Source organism: Saccopteryx bilineata, chromosome 10 (assembly GCF_036850765.1).
Source record: "Saccopteryx bilineata isolate mSacBil1 chromosome 10, mSacBil1_pri_phased_curated, whole genome shotgun sequence".
NCBI lineage: Eukaryota > Metazoa > Chordata > Mammalia > Chiroptera > Emballonuridae > Saccopteryx > Saccopteryx bilineata.
This window is the reverse complement of record NC_089499.1, coordinates 18353760-18381669: the sequence shown is the minus strand read 5'-3', so window position 1 is coordinate 18381669 and position 27910 is coordinate 18353760. Positions and strand designations below refer to the sequence as shown.

The 27910-nt window shown below is 38.4% G+C and overlaps 1 protein-coding gene and 1 pseudogene across 1 annotated transcript in view; both read right to left on the bottom strand.

The window, feature by feature from the left end:
* Nucleotides 1-1160: 1160 nt before the first annotated feature.
* LOC136313981 (ribosomal biogenesis factor-like) lies at nucleotides 1161-5850 on the bottom strand (annotated as a pseudogene).
* Nucleotides 5851-6704: 854 nt separating this feature from the next.
* Nucleotides 6705-27910, bottom strand: part of DYNC1LI1 (dynein cytoplasmic 1 light intermediate chain 1) — a 36703-nt gene continuing 15497 nt past the window's right edge. Inside the window, exons 3-13 of the mRNA XM_066246107.1 lie at nucleotides 23937-24053; nucleotides 22726-22956; nucleotides 20037-20206; nucleotides 16956-17049; nucleotides 14339-14474; nucleotides 13602-13713; nucleotides 11852-11911; nucleotides 11680-11724; nucleotides 10918-11038; nucleotides 10105-10260; nucleotides 6705-7629 (exon numbers count right to left, since the gene is read on the bottom strand). Coding sequence (XP_066102204.1) covers nucleotides 7517-7629; nucleotides 10105-10260; nucleotides 10918-11038; nucleotides 11680-11724; nucleotides 11852-11911; nucleotides 13602-13713; nucleotides 14339-14474; nucleotides 16956-17049; nucleotides 20037-20206; nucleotides 22726-22956; nucleotides 23937-24053 — 1355 coding nt within the window. The 3' untranslated portion in view covers nucleotides 6705-7516. The remainder of the gene's footprint in view (nucleotides 7630-10104; nucleotides 10261-10917; nucleotides 11039-11679; nucleotides 11725-11851; nucleotides 11912-13601; nucleotides 13714-14338; nucleotides 14475-16955; nucleotides 17050-20036; nucleotides 20207-22725; nucleotides 22957-23936; nucleotides 24054-27910) is intronic.

The window sequence follows — 27910 nt, the reverse complement described above, 5'->3', positions numbered from 1 at the left end:
TATCCCCAAATTGATCTATAAATTCAATGCAGTCACAATCAAAATGCCAGTTGTTTTTGTGACAACTGATCAGTTGATTCTAAAGTTTATATGGAAATGCAAAGAGTCAGGAGTAGCAAAAATAATCTTAATGATAAACAATAGTGGCTTAGGCTACCAGATAAAGGCTTAAAATTTTTTAATTTATTTATTGATTTTAGTGAGAAAGAAAGGGAAAAAGAGACAAGAACATCAATTCCTTCCTATATGTGCCCTGACCAGTGATTGAACCTGCAACCTCTGTGCTTTGGGACAATGCTATAACCAACCGAGCTATCCAGCCAGAGTAAGGGGTTTTTCTTTTTTCTTTAACTACAGAATTTGAGACTGTAGTACCAGTACAGGATACACAAACTGGCAAATAGAGACTAGAAAGTCTAGAAACAGATGCATGCAAGAATGGAGTTGAATTTATGAGCAAGGTGATACTGCAGTTCATTGAAGAAGGCTGGATCTCCCCCAATATTGGTACTGGATTAACTGAACACCCACATTAAAAAAAAATGAATCTTGTTCCTTATTTCATACTATGCATAGAAATCAATCCCAGGTAGATCGTAGAAAAGTAAAACAATAAAGCTTCTAGAAAAAAATCATAGAATATCTTCATAACCTTGAAGGCAGGCAAAGACATCTTTAAAACAGACTGTAAAAACAAGAACCATCAAGAAAAGCTGACAAGCCTGACCTGTGGTGGCGCAGTGGATAACGCATCGACCTGGAAATGCTGAGGTCGCCGGTTTGAAACCCTGGGCTTGCCTGGTCAAGGCACATATGGGAGTTGATGCTTCCAGCTCCTCCCCCCTTCTCTCTCTCTGTCTCTCTCTCCCCCTCTCTCTCTCCTCTCTAAAAATGAATAAAGAAAAAAAAAGGAAAAAAAAAAAGAAAAGAAAAGCTGACAATGGAACAATAAAATAAAGACTTCTATTCATCAAAAGATACCAATAAGAGAGTCCCAAGCCCCAGACTGGGAGAAGATATTAGCACTATCTATCTGACAAGGACTAGTATCCTGAATATGCTAAAAATGAGCAGTAAGAAACACACACACACACACACACACACACACACACAGGACAAGACTCTCTTTTTTTGTATAAAACATTTATTTTATTGCGTTTTGGGGGGAATTTGATGCATGACCAGTGCATTACAACTGAACCATTAATCTTGTAGCTTCATCAACATTTACTGGTTTGTTTTCGTGACATGGCTGAGAGATCAGCTATTTCTGCAGGTTCAAAGGAAAGGCCTTTGAGGAGGGGAGCAAGCTCCTTCTTTATATCTACAAAAGCTTCATTAACAGTGCTTATTTTCTTAAGATAGTGGTAACTGGTTTTGCTCTACTTCTAAGCTCAAAGTTTTTCTGGGGTGGTTATGTGAAATATATTCCTGGACTTCCGTCCTTTTTGTTTATTCTTGACTCGGCCATTGTCTCTGATACCCTCACGCAGCTGCTCCGGCTCCCAGGACAAGACTCTTACACAGGGACTTTACAAAGGAAACAAATGCATGCAAAAATGGACAAATTATAGTGCCGAGGTGGCACTGTAGTGTAGTGAAGGATGATTTCCCCTCCATAATGGTACCAAATGGCCAATAAACATAAAACATGTTTCACTTCATTAGATAACAAGAAAATACAGTTAAAACCAATGAAATCTTACTGTATACCTGCCAGACTGTCTGAAATTAAAGAAAAACAATAGCAAGTGTAGACAAATACGTGGAGCAACTGAAACTCATACATTGCTGGTAGTAATGGGAATTTTTTTTAAAAATCAATCTATATATAACTCACATACCATAATTCACCCTTTTGAAATGTTCAAGTCAGTTTTTAATATATTCACAAGGCCACGCAACCACCATCACTACTTAATTCCAGAATATTTTTAAACATTTATTCCTTGATTTTATAGAAAGAGGAGAGAAAGAAACATCAACAGGACAGGATCTGTTCCTGTATGTGCCCTGACTGGGGATCATTCTTGCAACCTTTGAGTATCGAGATGATGCACTAACCAACTGAGCTAGCCATCCGGGACCCAGAGTATTTTCATCACCCTCAAAAGAAACCCGTATCGATTAGCAGTCACTCTTCAATTTCCTCTCCCCCTCCCCTGACAACCACTAATGTTTCTGTCTCAATGGATTTTCCTATTCTGGATATTCTATGTAAATGGAATCATACAATGTGACTTTTTGTGACTGGCTTCTATCACTTAACAGTTTTCAGGGTTCATCTATACCATAGCATATTTCAATACTACTTCACTCCATTTTACAGCTGAAAATATTCCTGTGTATGGATACGCCACGTTTATCCATCTGTCAATCAGTTTGGGTTTCCATATTTTCCTGTTATGAATAATGCTGTAACATTTGTATACAAGTTTCTGTGAGGACGTATATTTTCATTTCTGTTGGGTATATATGATATATATCTAGCTAGGGGTGGAAATGTTGGGTCATGTCATATGGTGGTGACTCTATGTTTAACCTTATGAGGAACCACTACCCTGGTTCAAAAGCAACTGCACCATTTTACATTCCCATCAATATACGGGGGTTCTAATGTCTCCATATCTTCATCAACATTTTTTACTTTTGCTGTAAAGTGGTATCTCGTTGTGGTTTTGACTTGCGCTTTTCCTACTTACTAGTATCAGGCATCTTTTCATGAGCTTGTCATTTGTATACCTTCTCCAGAGAAAAGTCTGTTCAAATCTTCTGCCCATGTTAACATTGGGTTGTCTTATTACCGAGTTGTAAGCGTTCTTTATATATTCTTGATACTAAAACCTTTACTTATCAGATATATAATCTGCAATATTTTCTCCCAGGAATGAGAACTCTTTTAACCATTTAGGAAAAATTGTTTGGCATTATCTACTAAACTTGATTATACAGATAGCCTTGGACCAAACAATCCAAGTCTACAAACATACCCAAAAGAAACAAGAACACGTTTTCCAGAAAACACATTTGAGAATGTTTGTAACAGCATAATTCATAATAGCAATGGAAAAAAACTGAAAACCACCCAAACATCCCGTCATGCTGAATAATGGTCCCCCAAAGATCTCTATGTCTTAATTCCTGGAAACTGCAAATATTACTTTACTTGGCAAAGGGACTTTGCAGGATTTTAAGAGGAAATTAGACTTCGTTTCCAGTCCCACAAGTAAGGAGTTAGAAGTTATCTGTCCACCCTAACAAGCAAAAAGCTGAACAAACTGAAAAATCAAAAACTCCTCTTTGATCTGTCGGAGAAGTGAGATTATAGGACCAACTGTCGTTCCAAAGCGGGAGACAGGCAGGCAGACATTGAAAATCATGATTTAACTGAAGCAGAAACCTCAGGGAGACAGTCAGAAGGAGGAAGGACTGATCCGTGATTGAGAAATCGCTGGAGGCTGAGAGTAGACAAGTCTGTGAGTTACAAACGCCCAGTCTTAGGGGATCCCCACACTTTGTGAGTTCTCTCTCCAGAACTGACCAGGTTCTCTAAGGAAGATCAGAGAAAAATCCCCTGGTGCTTCTGGCAGGGGGAAGAACCATTTTGAAATAGGCAAACACACCAGAGTCCTGTTCTTAACAAGGCCTGCCCTTAGACTACATATTTTACCGAAGCCGAACCTATTGGAGTTTTATCAGAGCATAAGCAACCATCCAGTCTCACCGAAGGGCTGGGGGGCTGAGAAGCACTCCTTAAACTCACAGCCCCGATTAGGCACCGGCTCACTGACACCCAATCACAGGACTACAGGAATGCTTCCCCTCCCCCAACTCATTTCTAGAGGCCTAGTCACTGGAGTTCCCTTCACCCACTGCATCGTGACCAGCTACCAAGGGAAAATTACACAGCACACTAAAAGGCACACAGAATAAAACAAAACACACATACAAACAAACACAGCAGAGTAAGAATCAGAATCACACCCAGTCTGGCAGATACTGGAATCACCAAACCATGACTTTAAAACTGATTAATATGCTAAGGCCTCTTACAGAAAAAGTAGACAACATGCAAGATCAGATGGACGGTATAAGCAGAGATAGAAATTCTAAGAAAGAATGAAAAAGATGCTAGAGATAAAATAAATAAAAACACAACAAAAAAACCCAACAGAAATGTAGAATGCTTTACATGGGTTCACTGGACATGCTGAGGAAAGAGACTGAGCTGAAGGGTACGCAAGAGCAACTCCCAAGACTAAAAAACAAAGAGAAAAGTGACAACAACAACAAGGAACCAAATACCCAAAAACATGTAACATACATAATGGGGATGCCCGAAGCCAGAAAGGAACAGAAGAAATATTTGAAGCAAAAATGACTGCAAGGCCTGACCTGTGGTGGCGCAGTGGCTAAAGCATCGACCTGGAAACGCTGAGGTCGCCAGATCGAAACCCTGGGCTTGCCTGGTCAAGGCACATATGGGAGTTGATGCTTCCTGCTCTTCCCCTCTCTCTCTGTCTCTCCTCTCTCTCTCTGTCTCTTTCCCCTCTCTAAAATGAATAAATAAAAACTTTTAAAAAATGACTGTGAATTCTCCCTAAATTAATGTGGAACACAAAACCACAGATCCAGGAAGTTCCAAGAACATAAAGAAAAAAAGAATTCATAACACCTAGACATATCATATTCAAACTTCATAAAATCAAAGATAAAAAATCTTGAAAGAAGCCAAAGGGCCGTGGGGTGGGGAACACCTATGGAGAAACAAAGATGATTTACATCCTATTTCTCTTCAGACACCATACAAGCGAGAACTCGAGTCAAGAAAGGGAGCGTACAATGGGTTACCCAGCTTGGCCCAACGTGATCAAGTGGACCCTGAACCAAGGGAGGCGGCAGAGTCAGAGTGAGAAGCAACATGATGGAAGCAGAGAGGTGAAGACACAATGCTGTTAGCTTTGAAGATGGAGAGGCCACAGACCAAGGGATGCAGGCAGAAGCTGGAAAGAAAAGATGCTCCTTGGAGCCGCCAGAAGAAACCAGCCTTGCCGACAGCTTAACCCAGTTAGACTGATCTTGGACTTCTGATCTAATCATATGTTGTTTTAGGCCACTAAATTTTGGTAATTTGAAAGAGCAGCAATAGGAAACCATTATACACCCATCCCATCAATAGCATAATGTGTAAATCATAGTATATCTGCACAATGGAACATAATGGTGCAATGAGAATGGGTATCTATTGCTACATGCAGCCAAATGGATAAACCACAGAACTAATATTAAAAGGAGCCGGGCACAAAAAGAATATAATCTCTATGATTCCATTTATATAAAGATTAAAAGGAAAACTTCTCTACAGCTTTGGAAGTTACTAGGACAGTGATTAGTTGGTGGGTAAAGATCAGACAAGGAGGCGCCCAGGAGACCTCGCGGGTGGGAGTCACGTTGTCTTTCTCGATCTTGGAGCTCACTCTGTGGTATTCCAAACCAGACACCTACAGCTCGAACACTTCTCTGCAGTGTATACTTCAATAAAAAGTGTTTAAAAACAAACATACAAAAAATTAGCTGAGAAACAAATATCCTTGCAAAACTTGGGACAAAAATAGGTTTTAGGTTTAAACACGGTAAACACAAGGTTTTAGATTCGTTAAAACCAAATTCCACATAAAGGGCATGATTACAGTTATTCCAGGTAACAACTCAACTAATTTCAAGGATTTTCTAATACATCTCCATTGGCACACAGAAAAAATGAGTTGGTCTAAACATGCAAACACATAGCAAAGTATAGCATGATGCAGTCTACACTTTTCTTTCCTTCATTATTGTCACTTACTTCATCAGGTACTACTTTAGAAAAACTGGTCTTTACAACACAGTGACTATATAACCCTTTCTGGACTAAAGATTTTTATCAATGGCTTTTTTCATCTCATAATTATCAAATAAAATATTTTTATAAATTAATGTTTCCATGCCCATGAACACCCTAAGTTTTTTCTGCATTGAAGCAAATTATTACCCTCATATATTTTTAGCATTTATCTTCTGCTATTAGGTGCCAAATGCCATTATAAAACTAACCAGATTTTAAAGTTCTAATGAAAGTATTATGTGAGAGAGCAGGCATACTGTCCTCAAACATTGTGTTGAAAAGAAATCTTTGGAATATATATTTTAAAGTAGTAACAAAGACCAATTTAAAGTATAGTAACCACATTTTCCAATTATCTGAAATGACTTAATGGGTCAAACGTACATGTGTCTAGCCCTGAATTTCAGTAAGATGAAATTGTTCTTATGAAGTTTCTAAAACAAATACTGAAAAGTATTGAAAAAGAACTACTAACAGGTGTTCTCACCTGTAAGAGTAGATATGTGTCAGTGCATTTGCCAAGCTGTTAAAAGCAGCTTCTGCCCAGTAAGTGATAAAAGGCTCTATTTTTATCCACTAAGAATGCTGACATGGTACGAGATGTGTGGGGAAGATGTGTTTGATCAAGGTAAACTCCCAATTTAAGGAAACTTACAGGATAGTGAATCTCGTGTACTCAGTCTTTTAGAAAGAAGATGAAAGATCAGAGTGCTTAAAAATCCTATTTAAGTCAAAACACTTCAAAATACTAACAAATCTTATTCATTATCTGATAAATACAAATTTAAATATAAGAGAATGCAACGTTATTTGAACCTGAATGCAGAGAATAAATACTTTATTAACTGATTACAGTTGAAAGTCACAAACAAAAAAAGGGTATATTAAGGCAGAGCCATATATATATATATATATGACATACATATATATGACATATATATATATAGACAAATCCAAGGACTGTTACCGATTTACATTTTAATAACCTCTGCATTTTTCTTTTACACATTTAGGCAGTGTGCTTTCTTTTCTTCTCCGTTAAAGAAACAAATCTTAGCCAATATCTCAAAATCGTATTTTGATAATTTAACAGGGTCGTGAATTTAGACAATGACTAGTGTATCAAATGCTATCTGATGGTTTTCTCAGCATATTCTGTGCGTGGGGGTATATTTATGTTGCTGTGGAAAATCTGATAATCATCTTCTCTTTTCCAGTAAAACTAACAAATAAATGATTTTAATGGTCTTAACTAAACTAAGCTTGGACTTCCAAGTCCATCAAATGCCCAAAGCATATTATTCTGTGTCCTTCCTTAACCCTCCTCTGTGTGTTAAGTGCCTGTAGAATACAACCAATGGCTGTACTTCAGACCTCTAAATTCTGAGTTTTTCAAAATCCCGAATGACTTCCTTATGCAAAGTGGCGATACAAATAGCAACCCTACATAGTGAAGACTATTTGTTCTTCTGTATAGCTCCCGTTTATAAAAATGGGCAACCACAAAAAAAAAAGAATAAATTTAGTCCATCTGAAAAAGCACTCCAGCTCCCTAATTCCACTCTTGAAGGAAAAGGCAGAGGCAAGTTTACATTATCCCAGAAAACTGAATAATGGCTTTATTTGGTATCTTCAGGAAGCTTCTCCTTCCGTAGGAGACGTTGGTGTTGTAGGAGAAACTGTAACTGGTTTTCGTGTAATTCTGTCCAGTTCCGCGTGAACATCTGATAGGACAGGCTTCTGGCCTATGTTGAGGGAAAAGAAACAAGATTTATATGTAAGTCAAAGTATCTTTTATACCAATGTAAAAAAGTAATACAAACAGAACCACTTTAAAATGGAGTTGGAGCTGCCATCCCAGAGGATGACTCCAACCTATGGAATGTTAAAACAAAGCACAATAACCTTGGAGTGGGCTGAAAGCATTGTATCCTAAACAACTGTTTGCAAAGACAACAAGAAATCAGATTATTATGAGTACAGAACTAAATATTAAAAATGTTCTTTAGAATTAGCATCCTTAACGTTAGCTTATCTGCACTCTAGAAATGTCTTCTTACTGACATAACTGATGATGTAACTGATATAATTGTTCCCTTTCCGTTTCTCATAAGGTACCCTGGCCTTTGTCTCCTAACACCATTTAGGTTTCTCCCTGAATCAGTGTTTCCTGAATAGCTCTTCTTTTAGATAAAAAATAAATGCTTATTGCCTCTCACCTAGTCTTTTAGTTTTTGGTTAACACTAAGTTACATAAACATCCTAATTTAAAAATAAATTCCCTCCTTTAAAATAGTGTATTACCAAATGGAAGTAAAACTAGCACCTATCATTTAATCTCATAAAGATATTTTCAAAATAGGCACAGGACAGTAAGAAGAGTAACACAGAAAATAACTAAATTTTGGAATCTAGACAGAAGATGCACGCACTGTAACGAAATAAATATTTATAGTACTGAGAAACTGAGGAAAGCCAAAGTGTCATTCAATTTATACCCAGAAACCTGTAAAAGGTTAAAAAACGGTATTTGTGAAAGGGTGGCAAGAAGGTGAGTTTAAAAAAGGAGAATGGCTTAAAAAGTCTGTTTAAAGAGCAACAAAAGAAAAATAAACATCAAAATTCAAAACTGTTGTTGGCGCAGTGGATAAAGCATCAACCTGGAAATGCTGAGGTCGCCGGTTCGAAACCCTGGGCTTGCCTGGTCAAGGCACATATGGGAGTTGATGCTTCCAGCTCCTCCCCCCTTCTCTCTCTCTCTCTCTCTCTCTCTCTCCTTTCTAAATGAATAAATAAAATAAAAATTTAAAAAAAATTTTTTTAAAATTCAAACTGTTGTGCTACAAAGGACACTATTAAGAAAAGTCAAAGGACAACCAACACAATGGGAGAACACATCTGCCAATCCTTTATCTGAGGAGGGTCTAGGAAACAGATATTTAAATAACACTTAAGATTCAACAGTAAAAAGACAACCCAGTTTAAAAATGGGAAAATGATCTGAACAGACATTTCTCCAAAGAAGACATATAAATGGCCAATAAACACATGAAAAGATTCTCAACATCGTTAGCCAACAGGGAAATGCAAATCAAAGTCACAATGGGGTAGAATTCACAAACACTAGGATGTTCACAGACACTAGGATTGCTCTAACCAGAAAGACGGACTGTAACAAATGTTGAAAAGGATGTGGAGAAATTGGGACCCTCAGACCCTGCTGCTGGGAATGTAAAATAGTGCAGTTCTGAAAAACACCTTGGCAGTTCTTCAAAAACTTAAACATAGAATTACTACGTGACCCAGAAATTCCACTCTTAGGTATGTACCCAAGAGAAATAAAAACAGATGTCCACACAAAAACAAACATTCGCCTAACCAGGTGGTGGCACAGTGGATACAGCGTCGGACTGGGACGCAGAGGACCCAGGTTCAAAACCCCAAGGTAGTGTGGCTTGAGCATAGGCACATCAGGCTTGAGTGTGGGTTCATTCAGTTTGAGCACAGGGTCACTGGCTTGAGCGTGAGATCATAAACATGACCCCATGGTTGCTGGCTTGAGCCCAAAGTCGCTGGATTGAGCAAGGGGTTACTCGGTCTGCTGTAGCCCCTGGGTCAAGGCACATATGAGAAAGCAATCAACGAACAACTAAGGTGCCACAACAAAAAATGGATGCTTCTCATCTCTCTCCCTTCCTGTCTGTCTGTCCCTATCTGTCACCAAAAAAAACAAAAAAAACCTCCCCCCCCGTTCATAGCAGTATTATTCATAATAGTCAAAAAGTGGAAATGATTTAAATGTCCATGAACTAATGAATGGATAAATAAAATGTGGTATATCCATATAAGGGAATTCTGTTCAGTAATAAAAAGAAATAAAATACTGAAATACTGAATTGTGGATGAACCTTGAAAACATGTGAAAGAAGGCAAATACGCATGGTTCCATTTATATTAAATCTCGGGATAAGCAGGTCCACAGAGACAAACAGCAGATTAGCGTTGCCGCCGGACTTCCGGGGGAGGGCCGGAGTAACTGCCGATAGGCTGCCGGTTTCTTTTCCGGGAGATGAAAATATTCTAAAATTAGATTGTGGTGATGGTTTGCATAACTCGGTAACTAACACTACTGAACTGTCCGCTTTCAATGAGTGAACTTCATGGCATGTAAATCATATCTCAATGAAGCTGTTTAAAAAATTTTTTAGCTCTAGGTATACCTGACTTTTTGGCAGCTGGTGGTAAGCCAGTGGTCCCGCCTCCAGCTGCAGCGCCTGGGCTGCCGCCACCAACGCCCGGGCCTCCTGGGGACCCAGTCTTTTTACTCAGCAAACTGTTGAAAAAATTTGCCAGGACACCTTCACTTGTAGCTCCAGCTATAGAACAAAAAACAAACACTTTCCATCAGAATGTTATTATTCTATAAGTTATTATTTTTAGTAATCACACACAGAATAATAGACTCAAAACTTAAGAGCTCTATGTTTCAAATTCAAGTGTGGTTGGATAATTTCTCTAATCTACTCACACTTAAAACAAAATATAAGCAACCTTTAAATGTGTAAAATATTTATTTAAAAATTAGAATATTATTTTTAAAAGGCCAAAAGCATTTTAAACAAACATGTTAGATGCTAATATATCTATGCTTTGAAAGGAGTTCTTTGAAAATAACTGACAAAAACCATCTGCCTCAAATATTACAAAAAGTTACCAAATCCTCCTATACGTTTATGCATGCATTTTTTTTCTTTATGTTAATTACAGGTAACCTATTATAAAAACATGAATTTTTTCAATGATCTACCATAGGATGACTAAAACACAAAGCTTTCATAAAGCTTACATCAGAGAAATGACATACAAAGGCTATACTGTAAAATGGCTCTCAGTATGATTAACTATGAGATTGTATCTATGGAGACAAAGATGAGAAGCTATTGCACAAAAATGAAAATTACTCTGGCAAAATGGGGTTCTAAGTAAATTTTTTCCTATTGAAAAATGTGTTGTTTTCTCCGTGAGAAATGTACCTTTCATGTTTGGATCAATTTTTTTGGACCCAGCAGGGATGGGTGACACGCTGGCAACATTGGATGACACTGATCTGTTTGGAGTTCGAGGGGAGCCTCCTGGGACTCTTGGTGAGGCATCCTATGTAAGAATAGGAAAGCCATAGTCATAAAAACCGAAAACTTCAATTTCACGAAAGTTATAAAAAGAAATTACTTAGCAACTGTACCCCATCTGTTCTACTGGTTCTTTTACATTGCAAACCACTGACAAAAATGTTTAGCAATCGTGTCCTCGTTATTAGAAAACACAAGAGACCCATCACATTAGAATACTAACTTTCCCCTCAATGAAAAAAGAGGAATGTATTGGATAATGAAGAGTGGTTACAAGGATAAGCTTTAGAGTCAGATCTGGGGTCCAACGTGGACTTATAGCCTACAAGCTATATACTCTCAGGAAAGCCACATGTCCTTCAAAGCTTCCATTTCCCAATAGCGCCTGCCTCACGGGGCTGCTGTGAGGATTTATACCATAGCACGTGAAAGTGGTTCAGCACAGTAACTGACGCACGACAAATACTGCAAAACAGATCTTTACAACTTAAGTCATCTAAAAGGGAATCGAGTTAATCTTTTCAAATCTCACCAATTCCACAAAAAGTCTTAAATCAAGTTTATATCAAAGCACACCCATATGAGACATGTATACGATTAAAAAAAAAAAGAACTAAAGCAATAAGCACTGCATTTTACAACTTTGTCAAGGTCGGCAATACTGACCACAGGCCTTCCAGCTGCAGTTGGTGGTTGCTTCGCTAAAAGGGACTGAGAAACACAAAAGAATTCTAGGTTAGATAGCCGTAAGACGTCCTGCTGTATTTTTAAAGACAATATATACAATAACAGTTTACCCATTAACCATACTCAGTCTGCTTCTGATGTGATTTCATACCTGTAGCTTCATAAGAAACACTTGGTCATCTTCTGCCATAATTTCCTTCTCGTGCACAAACTGAAACAAGCAGAGCAATGCATAAATGAGCAAGCCTAGAAACAGGAGAAGCAGGGCATTTGCTACTCATTTTTCCTAATTACTCAGAGACAGAAGAGCCATTACGTTTTTATTTCAGGGAAACCAGGAGCAACTTGCTTTTATGCACACCACCATCCATTTTCCACCCAGTAGCCAGACTGATCCTTTTAAAAGGTTAGGTCAGATTACATCACTCTGCTCAAACTCCCTCTCCAAACACTTTCCATCCCTCCCGGAATGAAATCCATAGTCCTCACTGGAGCCGGAGGGAGGCCCTGGAAGACTTGAGCTCTGCCTTTCACCTCCTACCCTTCTTCTGGCTCTCTTCACGCTTTTCCAGTCTCGCTGGCCGCTTGCACACTCCAGCCTCCGGGCACGTGCACTCTGCCTTCAGCATCCTCCCCTCTTCTCACAAGCCCCGACTTTCCAACAACAGCACCGCCCCAGCCTCGTCTCTCTCCCCTCTGCTTTACGGACCACCTGAGAGATGGCCCAGGTTTTGATTTATGTTTACATCACACCCTCCTAGTTAGCACCACATGCCTGAACAATGGCTCCATAAGTACAGACAACTACAACAAAGCCAATTTGTGGGTAAAAGAGAGACTGGGAAAAACTGTTGCTTTCTGATGTATGTGTCTTTTTTAATAGACATCCAAACCAAAATACCACGCCAACCTATTTTTCATTTGACATTACTCTTCTTATTTCTCATTACCCACACAAATAAGACAGATGCTCAATGTAAATGTTTGGATTCTTAAGTAAGACTCATTATATGTTAAATCAAAATTACTTTTTCATGAAACATGTACAAATTAAGTCAGTGAGAAGTACTATATGCAAACACTCATTTTTACACATTTCATAAACATCTCTAGTACTTAACTATATAACACCATCTACTGCTTAATATGAAATTAACATATGTGAAGAAAGAGTACCTTCTGAAACCTAATTTGAGTCAGAAGAGTATCAGGTAACAGTCAAGACAAAATATTTATATGAATGGGAGTTCCTGGACAGCGAGGTAACTAATGACTGAGGAGAAGACCCAAGATCTGTCAACTGATAAAATTATTCTAGCAAGGCTCCCCTGGCTTTCGGCCGAGCTCTAGGTTAGAGAGTCCACAGGTTCTACCTATTCAGTATGTTCCAGATCCACATGCTCACTCACACTAGTCTAGGATTTCCATTAGAATATGGACGCCGAACTGATTTTTCTAATATAAATATGCCAAAGGCTAAGTCATGACTCAGTAACTGAAGAGCTGACTTAGGTTTTGATAAACCAGATCTTTATTTCGAATGATATATTACCAACACCCAAATTACACTCGGAAACCCCTTCGACAGGAAAGAACACTTTTACCTTTCTACCTTACAATATGAAAATTAAGGACTTCCCCTTCAGGTAAAAGCCTAAATTGAGGCCCTGGCCAGGTGACTCAGTGGATAGAGCACTGTCCTGGCGCACTGAGGTTTCGGGTTTGATCCCCGGGCAGGGCACATATGAGAAGCAGCCAATGAGCTCACAACTAAATGGAACAACGAAGTAGAAGAAGATGATGCTTCTTTCTCCCTCTCCCACCCCCTTATTTTCTCTCTCTCAAATCAATGGGGGGGAAAAAAAAGTCTAAGTATCGAGACTATATACTAAAACTATTACCTTTCGAACAGGTGGTTTAGTTATAATGTCTTCAAAATTATCTTCTGCTTTTAATGTTTGAAAATTTTCATGTAATATTCCTATTTTCTTATCATTATCCCACCCTGCTGGACTGGAAAGAAAGGCACGTGAGAAATTTTTAAGCATTTATATAGTCATTCTTTCTTTCAAGCCATGAACGCATTGAAGGGAACATTTTTATAAAAATAAATTTGAAAAAAAATAAAAATAAAATAAAAAATAAATTTGACCAATTATAGAAAACTAATCTGCTTTAAAAAAAAATTATAGTGCTCATGTTATAGTTTACTAGTTTCCACTTAAAATGATTCTGAATCTTCCTGACTTTAAAAATGCCACTGTAGTTTATTTTGGGGGATGATGGTGGTAATTATTACCACCCCCCAATTTTATTCAGGTAACTTTTAAAAGCTTGTCTAAATTATACATTGGGTGCTTTAAGTTATCATTACCAATTAAAAAGTAGATATACTGATATATACCCCCAAAAGGTGGCTATAACAATGCCTTTTAGAAAGGACCCAGACCAGCAGTAACCCTAAAAGACAATGATAAATAGGTCAAGGCAGGTTACAAATAAAACAGTCTAGGAGGAGATTCTCACCCACTCATCATGTCAAGTTCTGCTAGTCTCACCTCACAACTGAAGGTGATGACTCACCATCAAACTGTAGCAACAATACATGATGAAATGATATATTTAAGTGCATACTTACATAAATACTGCATCTTTTTCCACTACAACAGCAGGAATCTTATACGGAAATCCATATAGCTTCTGAACGATGTATTTATATACTAAATCTATATTTTTGTTTTCTTTTACTGAAGTGTAAATAAGTGCTGCACCATCTGAATAATACCGTTAAAGAAATTTCTGGACAAATTCCATAAAGTTCTTGTTCTCAGTCTAACGTTCACAGCTGCAAGATTTATTAGTTTCAAAAAAAATATCTAAAGGTACATTATAGGGTAATCAAAATTTCAAAAGTATAAAATTCTTACATACAGGTTAAAATGCAAATAAAACATTTTATAACAAGCTATAATAAAATAAATCTCATTAATCCAAGAGAGAAATGGTAAATTTAGTAATACTGATCTCACTACTACCTGTATTTACACATTAAGAGGCCATTTGTTTTAAAACTTCCTAAACTTCATGGAGGGGTATTATTTATCAACAATTGTTTTGTTTGCCTTTTCAGCAAAAATGGTTTGCACTTCTCTTCTGGTTTTTACTAGCTCCAGGAATGATGACTTTGGGGACAAACCTCAGGAGACCCACAAAGAGAGACGAGCCAATAGGGATTACCAGGAAGCCTTGAGAAATGTTCCAAGGTAGACTTCCTGACCAAAACTTGAGCTATGACAACCTCACATGATGATAATATTAATTAAATCAGATCCTAAGTTTTATCCAAACTACATGATAGATCAAGAGGTCAAAAGAGGCCTGTGGGGAAGGGGTCAATGTGACAGATAATGTGGTCAGAGTGGCTACCTGACCTTTTATGACCATGCTCAGGGCCACTCTCTTGCACTGGCCATAGTGTCCTGAGAGAAACGGTAGCTCGGGTCAAAAGGGTGCGCTGGGAATAGACTGACTTCTGATCGGGGATATTCGTATTTCCTAGGACAAGACCCTAAAAGTGGTATCACTACTTACCATAAAACTCAGAAGAAACAAATATACTCTTAAGTAAAAAGCTTAATTGTGTCAACTTTTCATTAATGATCGTTCTCATGAGAACCAATTTGTGATAATTTGAAAGATTTCGAAGCTGAAAAATTTGTATTGCAATTAAAATTTTAAAGATAAAGATGATTTTGAACTGATGCCCTGACACACACACCTCACTATGTTGAAGTGACTTGTCACAGTCTTTTAAAATCAACTAGCCCTACGCAGGTCTGAAATTTTTTTAGTGGACAGCCTCCTTCCTGATTACATTTCTGTATGTTCACTTTGAAGTATGGAATTAAATCCATGTTAAAAGAGACTGTTCTCAAATTTTGTAAGCTTCAAAGATAAAAAAGGCTATGTATACCTGCTTCCATTACTTCCACTTTTGTTTTCTTTTTAAAGGCTCTTATGTACACAAATGCCCTTTAATTCAACCTGACTCACCTATTATGTGACACAGGAGAGAAAGGGCCATGGAGAGGACAGAGAACTGAAGGAAAAGGAAAGGAAAACCACCAGTGTCGAGTGAGCCTATTCATTATTCAGCCACGCTTTCTACTGAGTGGTCCTTAAAGTAAACATCCATTAGTGAAAATGAAATCTACAGATACTATAAACATGTGTATATTACTTATTATTTCTACCTACTCCCAATATAATTCTTCACTTTTCAGACCCAAAAGCTCTGGTAGGAGAATGAAACTGCAAAATATCTGCTCCACAGCTCTCTCTTCGCTGAAGATATCTACAGTAAATTCTCTTAAAAGCATTCACTTCCAACCCTCACTTTATCCTCCTTTGAGATGTGTATGTTGTTCTTGGCTAATCTAATCCTTGCAACCTAGACTAGACAAGATTCCTTATGATAGGTTTCTAACCTTGTGATCATTAAAATCACCCAGAAAGCATTTCAAAACTATAGATTCTCTAGTTAACCGTGGAATGTTCTAATTCAGTAAGTCTTATATGGGGACAGCTAGAGTTTGAAATCACTAGGTTAAGACTATCTGTGGAGATAACATACTAAACATATAAAAAATGAGAACACATAAGCCTCTGTGTTGATCATGCCTCACTGCCCACCCAATAAATGAATACCACCTTTTTTTTTGCGTGGGGGGGAGGGGTAAGTGGTAGATCTGATTTCATTTATTCAGACTCTAAAACAGAATGTCAGTAATGACCAGCTAAAAGATTATTAATTCTACTAAGAGTATTGAATTAACCTATTTATAACTTAGAACTGAGCTTTTAAAAAAAAGAAAACAATACATATTGATTTGATAACAATTTCATCTCATCATTTTAGGATAAAAACATAGATGGTATAAATACCACTTTTCAATCAGAATGTTTACAATGCCAACTCATTAGAATTTTCCACATAAGACTAATGATTATTTTTCTTAAGAATAATACTTTAAACACAGCAAATCAAATTTACATACTTTAATATGTGCTTTTATATCTCAAAATGCCCAGATATAAATAATTTGAGACCTAAAATGAAATTTCCAACCAGGGCAGAAGGAACAAATTTATGAAATTTCTAAAGTCCATCAATTTAATTCTTTTCTTTAAAACAAGCAAACAAACAAAAAACTTGGGTAAAGTACACTGCACCAATCAATGTATTAAAAGGATACACTGTAAACAAAACTTCCGGATATGTGACTGAATAAAATCAAAATGTTCATCTCTGTAGTCGTGTTCTTTCTCCAATACACTGATGGCATCACACTGTTGAGATAAAATAATTCAAAATTAAATATAATGACTCAATCACTTCAGTTTAGGGTGGGGAAATATCACAAAACTACCACTTTGATATGGTGATTGAACAATAGGACCTAGACTATCAGTTACTCCTATATGTCTAGAGACATTTAGCTGGAATCTTTTTTTTTTTAATTTTATTTTATTTATTCATTTTTAGAGAAGGGAGAGAGAGAGATAGAGAGAGAGGAGAGAGAGACAGAGAGAAAGGAGGGGGGAGGAGCTGGAAGCATCAACTCCCATATGTGCCTTGACCAGGCAAGCCCAGGGTTTTGAACCGGCGACCTCAGCATTTCCAGGTGGACGCTTTATCCACTGTGCCACCACAGGTCAGGTTAGCTGGAATCTTAAGACTAATGAATAATTTTATTTCTTTAAAAGCATTGTTTTCTAAATTATATTGAATGTGGTGAGGACACTAAAGAGAAAGCTGTAGTACAGAAAGGAATGAAGAATAACAGGACAATGCTAATTCAACTACTTACGGCCTAGAACAAAGTTTTTAAGATCTAAAATCTATTTGTGTTCTATAAAACACCGCATATCCAGGGAGTCCGCAGCTCTCACTATTGCCTCTTTGTTCCTCTGGTTATCTGATAACTCTACTGACCTTCATTTCTTTCCTCGTGCTTTTATCCACTCTCACTACAATTCATCAACAGCAAAGCAAGGGGGACTTACAGGCTATTTTTAAAATGTCACCAGTACAATCAATGAAACAATTTCTGAATTCTACTTGCCACAGAAAAATGTTACATAAAAAAAGGCATGTTCAAAATCACGGTATCCAAATAACTTCACTAAAACCCATCTAAATTGAGGTTTAAAATCTAAAAATAAACACTTAATAATGTTCATTATACCTAGTATTAGTTTGGGTTCAAATTTGGTATGTAATTTTTGTGCGTATGTACATTTCATAGAACATAGAGAGTAATTATTTCAAATGACTAAAGATACTTATAATTATTATACTTTTGACACTTTTGGTGAAGCATGATAGTTTAGTAAAAAAAATTTTAATTGAAATAAGAGGATCTGGACCTGAAGCAAGAAACAGTCTCTCTGAATCTCAATTTCCAGTCCTTAAGCCGAGTTAAACTAACGTTCTTCCTCCACCCTGACAAACACATTCTCCCATCCCCCAACCCATTTAAAGCTCTTAAACCAAAGAACAACTGATAGTGCTTTCCATTCTGTGAAATACTGCAGATGATCTCTTCTGGCTTAAAATTTTTATGAATCATGACTCATTTGGTAACGATTCAGATAATAGACTTGACTTAAATGCTACCCTTCCCCAATTGTTACTGATAAATTTTGCAGTGTTTAAAGTAAAACTTAAGCTAGATTTAATTTTTTTTATCATCTTTATCCCAAAGATGAATTCCATAACCTCTTTCAATTATATGTGCAAATTTTATGAAACAAAAATTATTAATAATTTTAGATCTCAAAAGGGTTTACATGTTCTGTCATTTTCTTAACTATTCCATGGCATTCTACAAACAATAAAGGCTAAATAGAAGATACATTTGAAATATAAATTATTATTTTTTTTTGTTTGTTTTTTTTGTTTTTTTTTTTCATTTTTCTGAAGCTGGAAACAGGGAGAGACAGTCAGACAGACTTCCGCATGCGCCCGACCGGGATCCACCTGGCACGCCCACCAGGGGGCGACGCTCTGCCCACCAGGGGGCGATGCTCTGCCCATCCTGGGCGTCGCCATATTGCGACCAGAGCCACTCTAGCGCCTGAGGCAGAGGCTACAGAGCCATGCCCAGCGCCCGGGCCATCTTTGCTCCAATGGAGCCTTGGCTGCGGGAGGGGAAGAGAGAGACAGTGAGGAAAGCGCGGCGGAGGGGTGGAAAAGCAAATGGGCGCTTCTCCTATGTGCCCTGGCCGGGAATCGAACCCGGGTCCTCCGCATGCTAGGCCGACGCTCTACCGCTGAGCCAACCGGCCAGGGCCCTGAAATATAAATTATTTTTAAAGGAAATTTGGTTTTATTATAAAGTATATAAAGTGACAGACTAAATAAACAGAATTTTGATTTCAGCAATCCTCTGAGAACCTCTTTAATAAATAAAAAACCCTTAATAAATGTGTTATCAACTTTACATAATGCGTGCTTAAAAGTTTATTTTATTTTAGGTGTTAGAAGTAGATGTTTAGGCCCTGGCCAATTGGCTCAGTGGTAGACCGTCGGCCTGCCGTGTGAAAGTCCCAGGTTCGATTCCCAGTCAGGGCTCACAGGAGACAACCATCTGCTTCCCCACCCCTCCCCCTCTCACTTCTTTCTCTCTCTCTCTCTCTCTCACTCTCTCTTCCCCTCCCACAGCCATAGTTCAATCGGTTCTAGTGAGTTGGCCTTGGGTGCTGAGGATGGTTCCATGGCCTCAGATCAGCCTCAGGCACTAAAATAGCTCGGCTGCTGAGCAACAAAGCTGCGGCCCAGTCAGGCAGAGCATCGCCTGTAGAGGCTTGCTGGGTGGACCCCAGTCAGGGAATCTGTCTCTGCCTCTTGCCTCTCACTTAATTAAAAAAAAAAAAGTAGGTGTTTAAAAGTCTGTTTTATTTTAAGTACAAAACTTCTAATATTAAGATATTAGTATATAAAGATTTAATGTGGAAAAATTACAAAAATTAATAATTAAATTAACATCTTATCTGTAATTATGTCTACTAGTATAAGTCAAATTGGAATTTGGAAAATGATATTCAATCACAAACAGAATACCTAAAATAACATTTTCTTTCAAAAAAAATATATGATTAAGACCATAAAACCATATTGTGAATATCATTCAATATTTTAAACTATTATTTCTATTTGTTAAGAAAAACTATCTAGGAAAAATAATATGTCAACTCCAAAAGGAGTCTGGGAAACAAAATAACTGTTCATCCCTGGTTCATATCGTAACAGAATCTCTAGGAAGCAAACTAACCTTTGTGCAAACTATTAGTACTGGAATGCCCAAGTTCTGTGTAAGCGTATCCGCACCCAGAGGTAAAACCACACTGTCGTCTTTGTCTTCCTGCGACATGGTATTTCTTCTCTGAGGAGAGGCTGGGAAATCTTCTCCAGGCTCCACATATTCTTGAAAGTCCCTAATCACTGAAAAGCAAAGTAAATAATTTAATAATAGTTTAGAACTTGCTTTATTTCAGCAAGTAGCTTTTCCTGCCATAATCTAAGTATATACAGTGTGTCCGTAAAGTCATGTGCGCATGCGCAGATGATGATTTAACACCGTGTATACAGCAGAGTAGCCCACGGCCATGCCAGTCGAGATGTGAATGGTACAGAGGAAAGTTCAGTGTTCTGTGGCTCGTTAAATTCGAATCTGTGACCAAAGTGCAACGTGAAGGTCAGCGCGTTTATAACAAAGTGCCACCACACAGGAATAACATTACTCGGTGGGATAAACAGTTGAAGGAAACTGGCAGTTTGGTGGAGAAACCCCGTTCTAGTAGGCCATCAGTCAGTGACGAGTCTGTAGAGGCTACATGGGATAGCTAGCTAAGGAGCCCTAAAAACTCTGTGCGTGAGCCCACATCGAACTGCACTGAGTAGGTATGAAACTGGGAGAGTTTTCCTTTTATTTGGTGCATATTTCACATTTCTATCGTCTTTTGTTGCTTTCCTGTGACCAGTCAAAAAAGTGCACCATGACTTTACAGACACACTGTATTTTACTACAGTTTATACTTCATCTTGTAAGGGAAGATACAAAAAGGGTTTGTGAAATCTAGTTCAAGGACAGTTCAGAAGCACTGGACCCACATTAATTATTAGGAAGCAGAGTACAACACTGAATGGCTCCAAAGAGTGGGGTTTAGTGTAGGCCTGGTTTAGTTTGCAAATTATTTGGGCAAGTCACAACCTAGCCTGAGAATTAATGAGATATTACCAACTCAGAGAAACTTTAGAACTCATTTGTAAGACTATCAAAACCTTCCCTTAAAAAAAAAGTTAAAGTGAAGGTATCAAGGGTCTTAACAATGTGTACTTGGGCTCGGTGATTACTCTGAGGAATTACCAAGAAAACAAGCAGGGAAGCAGTCACAGGGATTTCCATACACAACTGCTTTTTGTGTTTAAAAGCAAAATGGATCTGGAAACAAATTATCCACAGCATCGGATTAAAACAGTATATGGGGCATATCATACAGAACCACAGAGGAGGAAAGTGTCTTAAATTTACACGGGGTCGGCCCTGGCCGGTTGGCTCAGCGGTAGAGCGTCGGCCTGGCGTGCAGGAGTCCCGGGTTCGATTTCCAGCCAGGGCACACAGGAGAGGCGCCCATTTGCTTCTCCACCCCTCCCCCTCTTCTTCCTCTCTGCCTCTCTCTTCCCCTCCCGCAGCAAGGCTCCATTGGAGCAAGGATGGCCCGGGCGCTGGGGATGGCTCTGTGGCCTCTGCCTCAGGCGCTAGAATGGCTCTGGACGCAACAGAGCGACACCCCAGAGGGGCAAAGCGTCGCCCCCTGGTGGGCGTGCCAGGTGGATCCCAGTCGGGTGCATGCGGGAGTCTGTCTGACTGCCTCCCCATTTCCAGCTTCAGAAAGAAAAAAAAAATGAATAAAAAAAAAAATTTACACGGGGTCAAGGAGGAGGAGATCCTGAACAGTTGAGAGCAGTTCGTTGGAGAACAGAGAGGCACGCACGTACCCTGACAGCTCTGGGAGATACTACTCTTCAAATCAGAGGCGGAACTCTACGGTGGTTCTCAAGTTCTAGCATGCACCGAGTTTCTGATGGGGGGGGGGGCTGAAATGTATATTTCTGACCGGTTTCCAGCAGCACTGATACTGATGCTGCTGGTCCCGGGACCAGTGCTACAGTATAAATTTAGAGGGGGGAAAACCTACAGGCAGTCAATGGCCAACGGGGAAAGAAAAGTACAAAGAGCAGTTAGACATTTTTCAATGATTTAGGACATATATTCTCCTAAGTTTTCACTGTTTCCTTGCATATAAATTCTAGTAAGCTGTCAATTCTCCTCAAAAAGTTATTATAAATGAACAATAATAAGAAAGGCAGCACTCAATCCGTATATTTCCTTAAGCAAAGCATAACACTGGCAAGTGAAGCACTCTCAGTGAAATTAACAACTGTGACAGCTGGCTTACAACCTGTTAGAAATGACCCATCCATTTTCATAACTTCCATGAAAACTTCCAACTTACATGAGCATGTAAAAATATGTACTTTGTGAATCATAAAACCAGCTTAGCATCTTTATATTTATGTTGTGAACATCTTTTTTGACATATTTCATTTTGACAGGTTGATAAGATTGTTCTGCTTATCAAGAAATGAAATGGCTGAAAATGAGCAGCTGAAGACTGCAATTTTTTTAATCTTGAAAAACCACCTTTCAAAATGAACACATATGGTCTTTCGGCAAAGGAGCAAAGGCACCTCTAAGAAAGAGTCTGCCATTATGGATGCGTGTCCAACTTGAAACTATACTGAAACCTAGCACATCATTAAAACTGAATTTCAGAGACAGTACTCACATTATGTTTCCTTCATTAAATCTTATTCAAAGTAAAAAATTACTAACAATAATGATTGCCAGTTAGGGAATTTGTACTTGAAATCTACATTAGCATTTCTAGACTACTCACACTTTTGTTCCATTTCTTTCATTTCTTCGGGAGGAATTTTCAATTTGTCAATATGTTCTCTAACAACACTTGCCCATTTCTGTAAAGAATCCAAAGCAGTCCAAGGCTTTGACATATCAACAACCAGCATAACCAGCGTGTCCTTCAGAGAAATGCCATCCAGTGAAAATTTAAGGAGGCCTTTGTGATACAGATCTCCATCTAAGATCCATACATTGCATCTTGTTTGATCTACAACAGACAAAGGAAAATTACCAAGGCAACAGGATTAAGTTATTTCATCCTTCAACTAACGGTACTACTTGGTATTTTATGGCATTGCCACAGGAGAGGTCTTTTTTGACAAGGTTCAACTATTTAGGTCACATCTATCAATTTAGTAAAGGCCTAACAAATATTCAGGGAAGTGATTTAACTGCCAGCACAGAACACCAGCACCCTCTACTTCATGCTTCTCGATCCCAAACCAGACTAAACGACATATTGCTATTCTTTTTTTTTTTTTTTTTTTAAAGTATTGTTTTGGGGCAGGACTGAGAACACTTTTCTTTTTTTTTTTTTTTCTTTTTTTTTTTTTTATTTATTCATTTTTAGAAAGGAGAGAGACAGAGAGAGAGGGGGCGGGGGAAAAGCTGGAAGCATCAACTCCCATATGTGCCTTGACCGGGCAAGCCCAGGGTTTCGAACCGGCGACCTCAGCATTTCCAGGTCGACGCTTTATCCACTGCGCCACCACAGGTCAGGCCCATATTGCTATTCTTACCATCAGCAGATAGAGCCACGCATAGTCAAGATATTATATATAAAAATGAGAAGGCAAGTGATCTATAGAAGAAAAATAATGGCTGATCAGATAAGAAAAGCTGGGGAGATGACATTTTTTATGTCAAAAAGTGAAAAGAAGATAAAAGGTAGCAAACAATCATAGGATACTAGTATTTCACTATCTTTCACTGAAGGAAGATGAACTGAAAGTGAGGTTCTTCAATGATAGCAAGAAAGCTGAAGTCTGCACACCAGAACAACTGGAGATGTTTAAAACATATGAATCCCAATCCCCCCCAAAATAAAAGTATGCTAGGTATAACTGTTTACTGAGTGGCATGACGTAGCAGGGCTCCCAGTGAAAACGACAAACTCAAAGACTCAGAGGAGCATCTGTGCACCTGGGGGCGACTTCAGGAAACCTGGGTCACAAACAGGACACTCACCATCCCTGTCTTCATCATGAACATTTAGGTACAAATATTCCAATCCTCTTCCTTTCTTGTACTCCTCTATTCCCTGAATTTTTCTAATTAAGCTTGTTTTCCCAGCTCCATCTTCACCTGTATAAAAAGACAAATCTTTTAAATTGTAACATGGACACACACACATACACACACGGATGCTTTCTAGTGCCAAGTGAAAAATCTAACTGACACTAGCTTCAACCAGAAGGGCCCTTTGATGGAAAACCACCAGGAAACGATGGAGTTGAAGGTGCAGACTTCACCTCCAGGGTGTTCCCTCTCAGTGTCTGTTCTATCCTATTACAAATGGCTTCCTCTGTGGGTATTTTTCAGGAAGCTCAACTCTTACGTCATCACAGTCTAACCTAGAAGAAACAAAAGACTCTTTTGGGGCTTTCCGGCTGCAGAATCTCGGGTAGACACTATGATGGCCCAGTGTGGGCCATGTGCCTACACATGGGCCACTCATGGAAGACAAACGGTACAGCAGATCTGACCAGGGCAGGGAACTGTGACTGTAGCCGCGGCAAACCATGTAGCCATAAGAACACGTAGCAAGGGAGAGGGCTGGCAGTTAGGGATAGTTAGCTGGGTAAGAACAAAGGTAGAGGGAAGGTAGAACACAAAAACAAAATGCAGATTAAAAATATTAATAGCAAAAAGTCATGTGAATTAAATGGCACAAGTTTAAAAAGTTTAAAACTAGGCTAGCTAGTCCATGTTTTGGTGAGGATTTTTTAAATATTGTGAACCTACTTAAAAAGTACATGTTGCTGTTTCATAAACTTACTAATTATTAGCAATATTATGTTAATAATAGTTGTTTCTTGGATCTAAGGACTTAATCCTGGAGATTCATGAGTTCTCCGAGAATCTAAAAATTGTTTTCATTTTCACGTTCAGCTTTAAAATAATTATGTATGTCTTAGATCTTCTGAATGACCATCTTTATATCTAAATGCAGCCGCAAGACTGCAATACCCACCTCGGCAGTGGTGTTTATAATCCTACCGGTGCCAAGCGGAGACCAAGTGGTACGGACGGAACCAGCACGCCCAACTCACAAACAGTGCCACAGAGCAGTCAGTTCTACATTCAGTTGTACTGGCCAGATTGGTTCTTTTTTTTTTTTTTTTTTTTTTTTTTTTAAGATTTTATTTATTCATTATAGAGAGGGGAGAGAGAGAGAGAGAAGGGGGAGGAGCAAGAAGCTCCCATATTTGCCTTGACCAGGCAAGCCCAGGGTTTTGAACCAGCAACCTCAGCGTTTCCAGGTTGACGCTTTATCCACTGCGCCACCACAGGTCAGGCCAGATTGGTTCTTTTTATGAACCATTTTCCAACACTCCGTAACAATAAGTGTAGCCTTAAATAGGCGATAAAAAACTTGTCATTAAACGAGTACTTATTTTTCAGTACTATTTTTGCGGTGTTCTATTAAGATGGCCCATCAAAATAACAGCTTGAGTGGAAAGCAGTAGTACGTATGATAATGACATTGATTTCCATGATGATTCATCATGCTTAAAATGGAAATAATAAAGTTAACCAGTGAAAAATAAAATACGTAAGTACTTATGGCTACTGTAAAACCTAAACGGCATTTAATTTCAGTAAAACATTTTTTATATTGAGTGCTAATCTGAATTTTATCAGCTCTACTGCTTTTATGGCATTTCTAATTTGTTTTGGTTTTGTAATTGTTCAAGAACTAGAATCAGAAAGAATTTAAAGAACTTATATCTAGTCACCTCAATAGGCAAGCACATTAGACATAAAAATATTTTAAATCACTGTGTAAGGCGATCTATGAAGACCTTTTAAGGAGAATCTGAATAGGCAGAGTAGAGGAATTTTACGGCAGTGAAACTATTCTGTATGATAATGCAGTGCTAGATACATGTCATTATGTATTTGTGAAAACCCATAAAATGAACACCTCCAAGAATGAATCCTCATTAAACTATGGACTTCAGGTGGTAACATGTCAATGTTAGTTCGGGGACTGTAATAACTGTCATAAATGCGGGGACTGGGAATATTCAGAAACTCTCTGTACTTCCCACTCGGTTTTGCTGTGAACCTAAACCTATACTAAAAAATAATTTATTACCTTAAAAAGTGTCTGACCCTGTTCTAGAACTAAAAAAAAAAGGATTTCTCTTACTTTCCTGAAAGGAGTCCTCTAACTTAAAATGACACCAAATGAAAAATGATTATCCCATGGAAACAGTCCATCATTCATTTCACTGGATAACAAACAGTTCTCAAAACGTATCGCACTTACCTGGGAAGCCTGTTAAAACACACACTGCTGGGCCTCACCTCCTGCTTCTCACTCAGTAAGCCTGGGGTGAGGCCCGAGAACCTGCATTTCTAACAATTTCCCAGTGTTGTCAATGGCCTGGGACCACCTGGAGTACCAGTGGCATTAGACATTTTCTGCACTAAGCTAAGCACTAGGGACACAAAGATTCATGTCAATGCTGCTGTCCTCTAGGAACTCATAAATTGGTGAGGGAAAAATACAGAAGACAATTTCAAGATATTGTCATTTATGACTATACTACAGATAAGTGATAAACTAGGAAGCCACCCTAAGGGAAAATTTGGTTGTTTTTTAAAATTGATTTTTTAGAGAGAAAGGAAGGAGGTGAGAGTAAGAGAAAGACAATAGTTTGTTGTTCCTTATTTATGCATTCATTGGTTGAATCTTGTATGTGTCCTGACCAGGGACTGAACCTACAACCTTGGCATATTGGGACTACGTTCTAACCAACTGTGCTACCCAGCCAGCACCAGGAAAATTCTGGTTTTGAATTTTGAAAAGGGCTTTGAAGAGAAGGTAGCACGTTAGCCAACTCTCACAGTGTTAATGAGCCATGGAGAGTTAGTCATTCTAGGAAGTAAGGAAAGCATATACACACAGGTCTGGAGGCAATGAGTGTCCTTCTAGAAAGGACAAATAATTTGAATGCGTGAAATTTAGAATGTAATGAGGTCAACATGGTAGTGTGAGATTTTTTTCCCACCCTGTGATTTTGAAACATCTCACTTCCAGTAAAAATCAGAAGTGTTCACACAAAGAATAAAGAACATTTCACAAATACACACAGACTATAAAGAACTCTAATAAAATCGTCTCTACTTACAGATGAAAAAACTGAGGCCAGGCCACAATCACAAAGATTGTGGGAACATGGCAATAATCCAAGCCTCCCAAAAGAATCCCAGTCAACCTTCTCAAGACGGCACCTTCCTTTTATTCTCAGGAGAAAATGGGATGAGGGAAAAAACAAAAGACTGTCTTACTCCTAAGATTATTCTAATACCAAAAGCGCTCGGCACAGAGAAGATTCTCAAGGTGTTTAAAGAAGCACTTTGCTATTGAAACAAAATCTTTCTGGGAACAAAATTTCTATCAGCTACTCTTCTCCCCTCTTAGCTTCTAATAACATTTGGAAATTATACCTAGTTGAATATTAAACATTCATATTTTCACATATTAAGTCCAGTTCTTCTTTTCAAAGTCTTTTTTTTTTTAAGACAGAGAAGCATAAATTCGTTGTTCCACTTAGTTGTACCATTGATTGCTTCTCATATGTGCCCTGACCAGGGCCAAACCTCAACCTCAGGAGTCCAGCTGGCGTCCCCTGCATCAGACTGGTGACCTCATGCTCTGGGATGATGCTCTATCCACTGTGCCTCTGGCCAGGGCACATCTTTTCGTAAATCTTAAGCTTCAATTATAACAACCATTTTCTGTGCTGTCACTTTTCCTACACCTAAATGAACCTGACATGATTTGTCTTGATAGCAAATATGGGCGCTGAAAATAGACCTATTTCATAAAAGGCCTACAAAGGCCAATGAGGTCATATTCCATTCCATAAACAAAATCTCATTTGTTACCTATTTCCAGGAATCTTAATCTGAGGAATTTGCAAAGATGT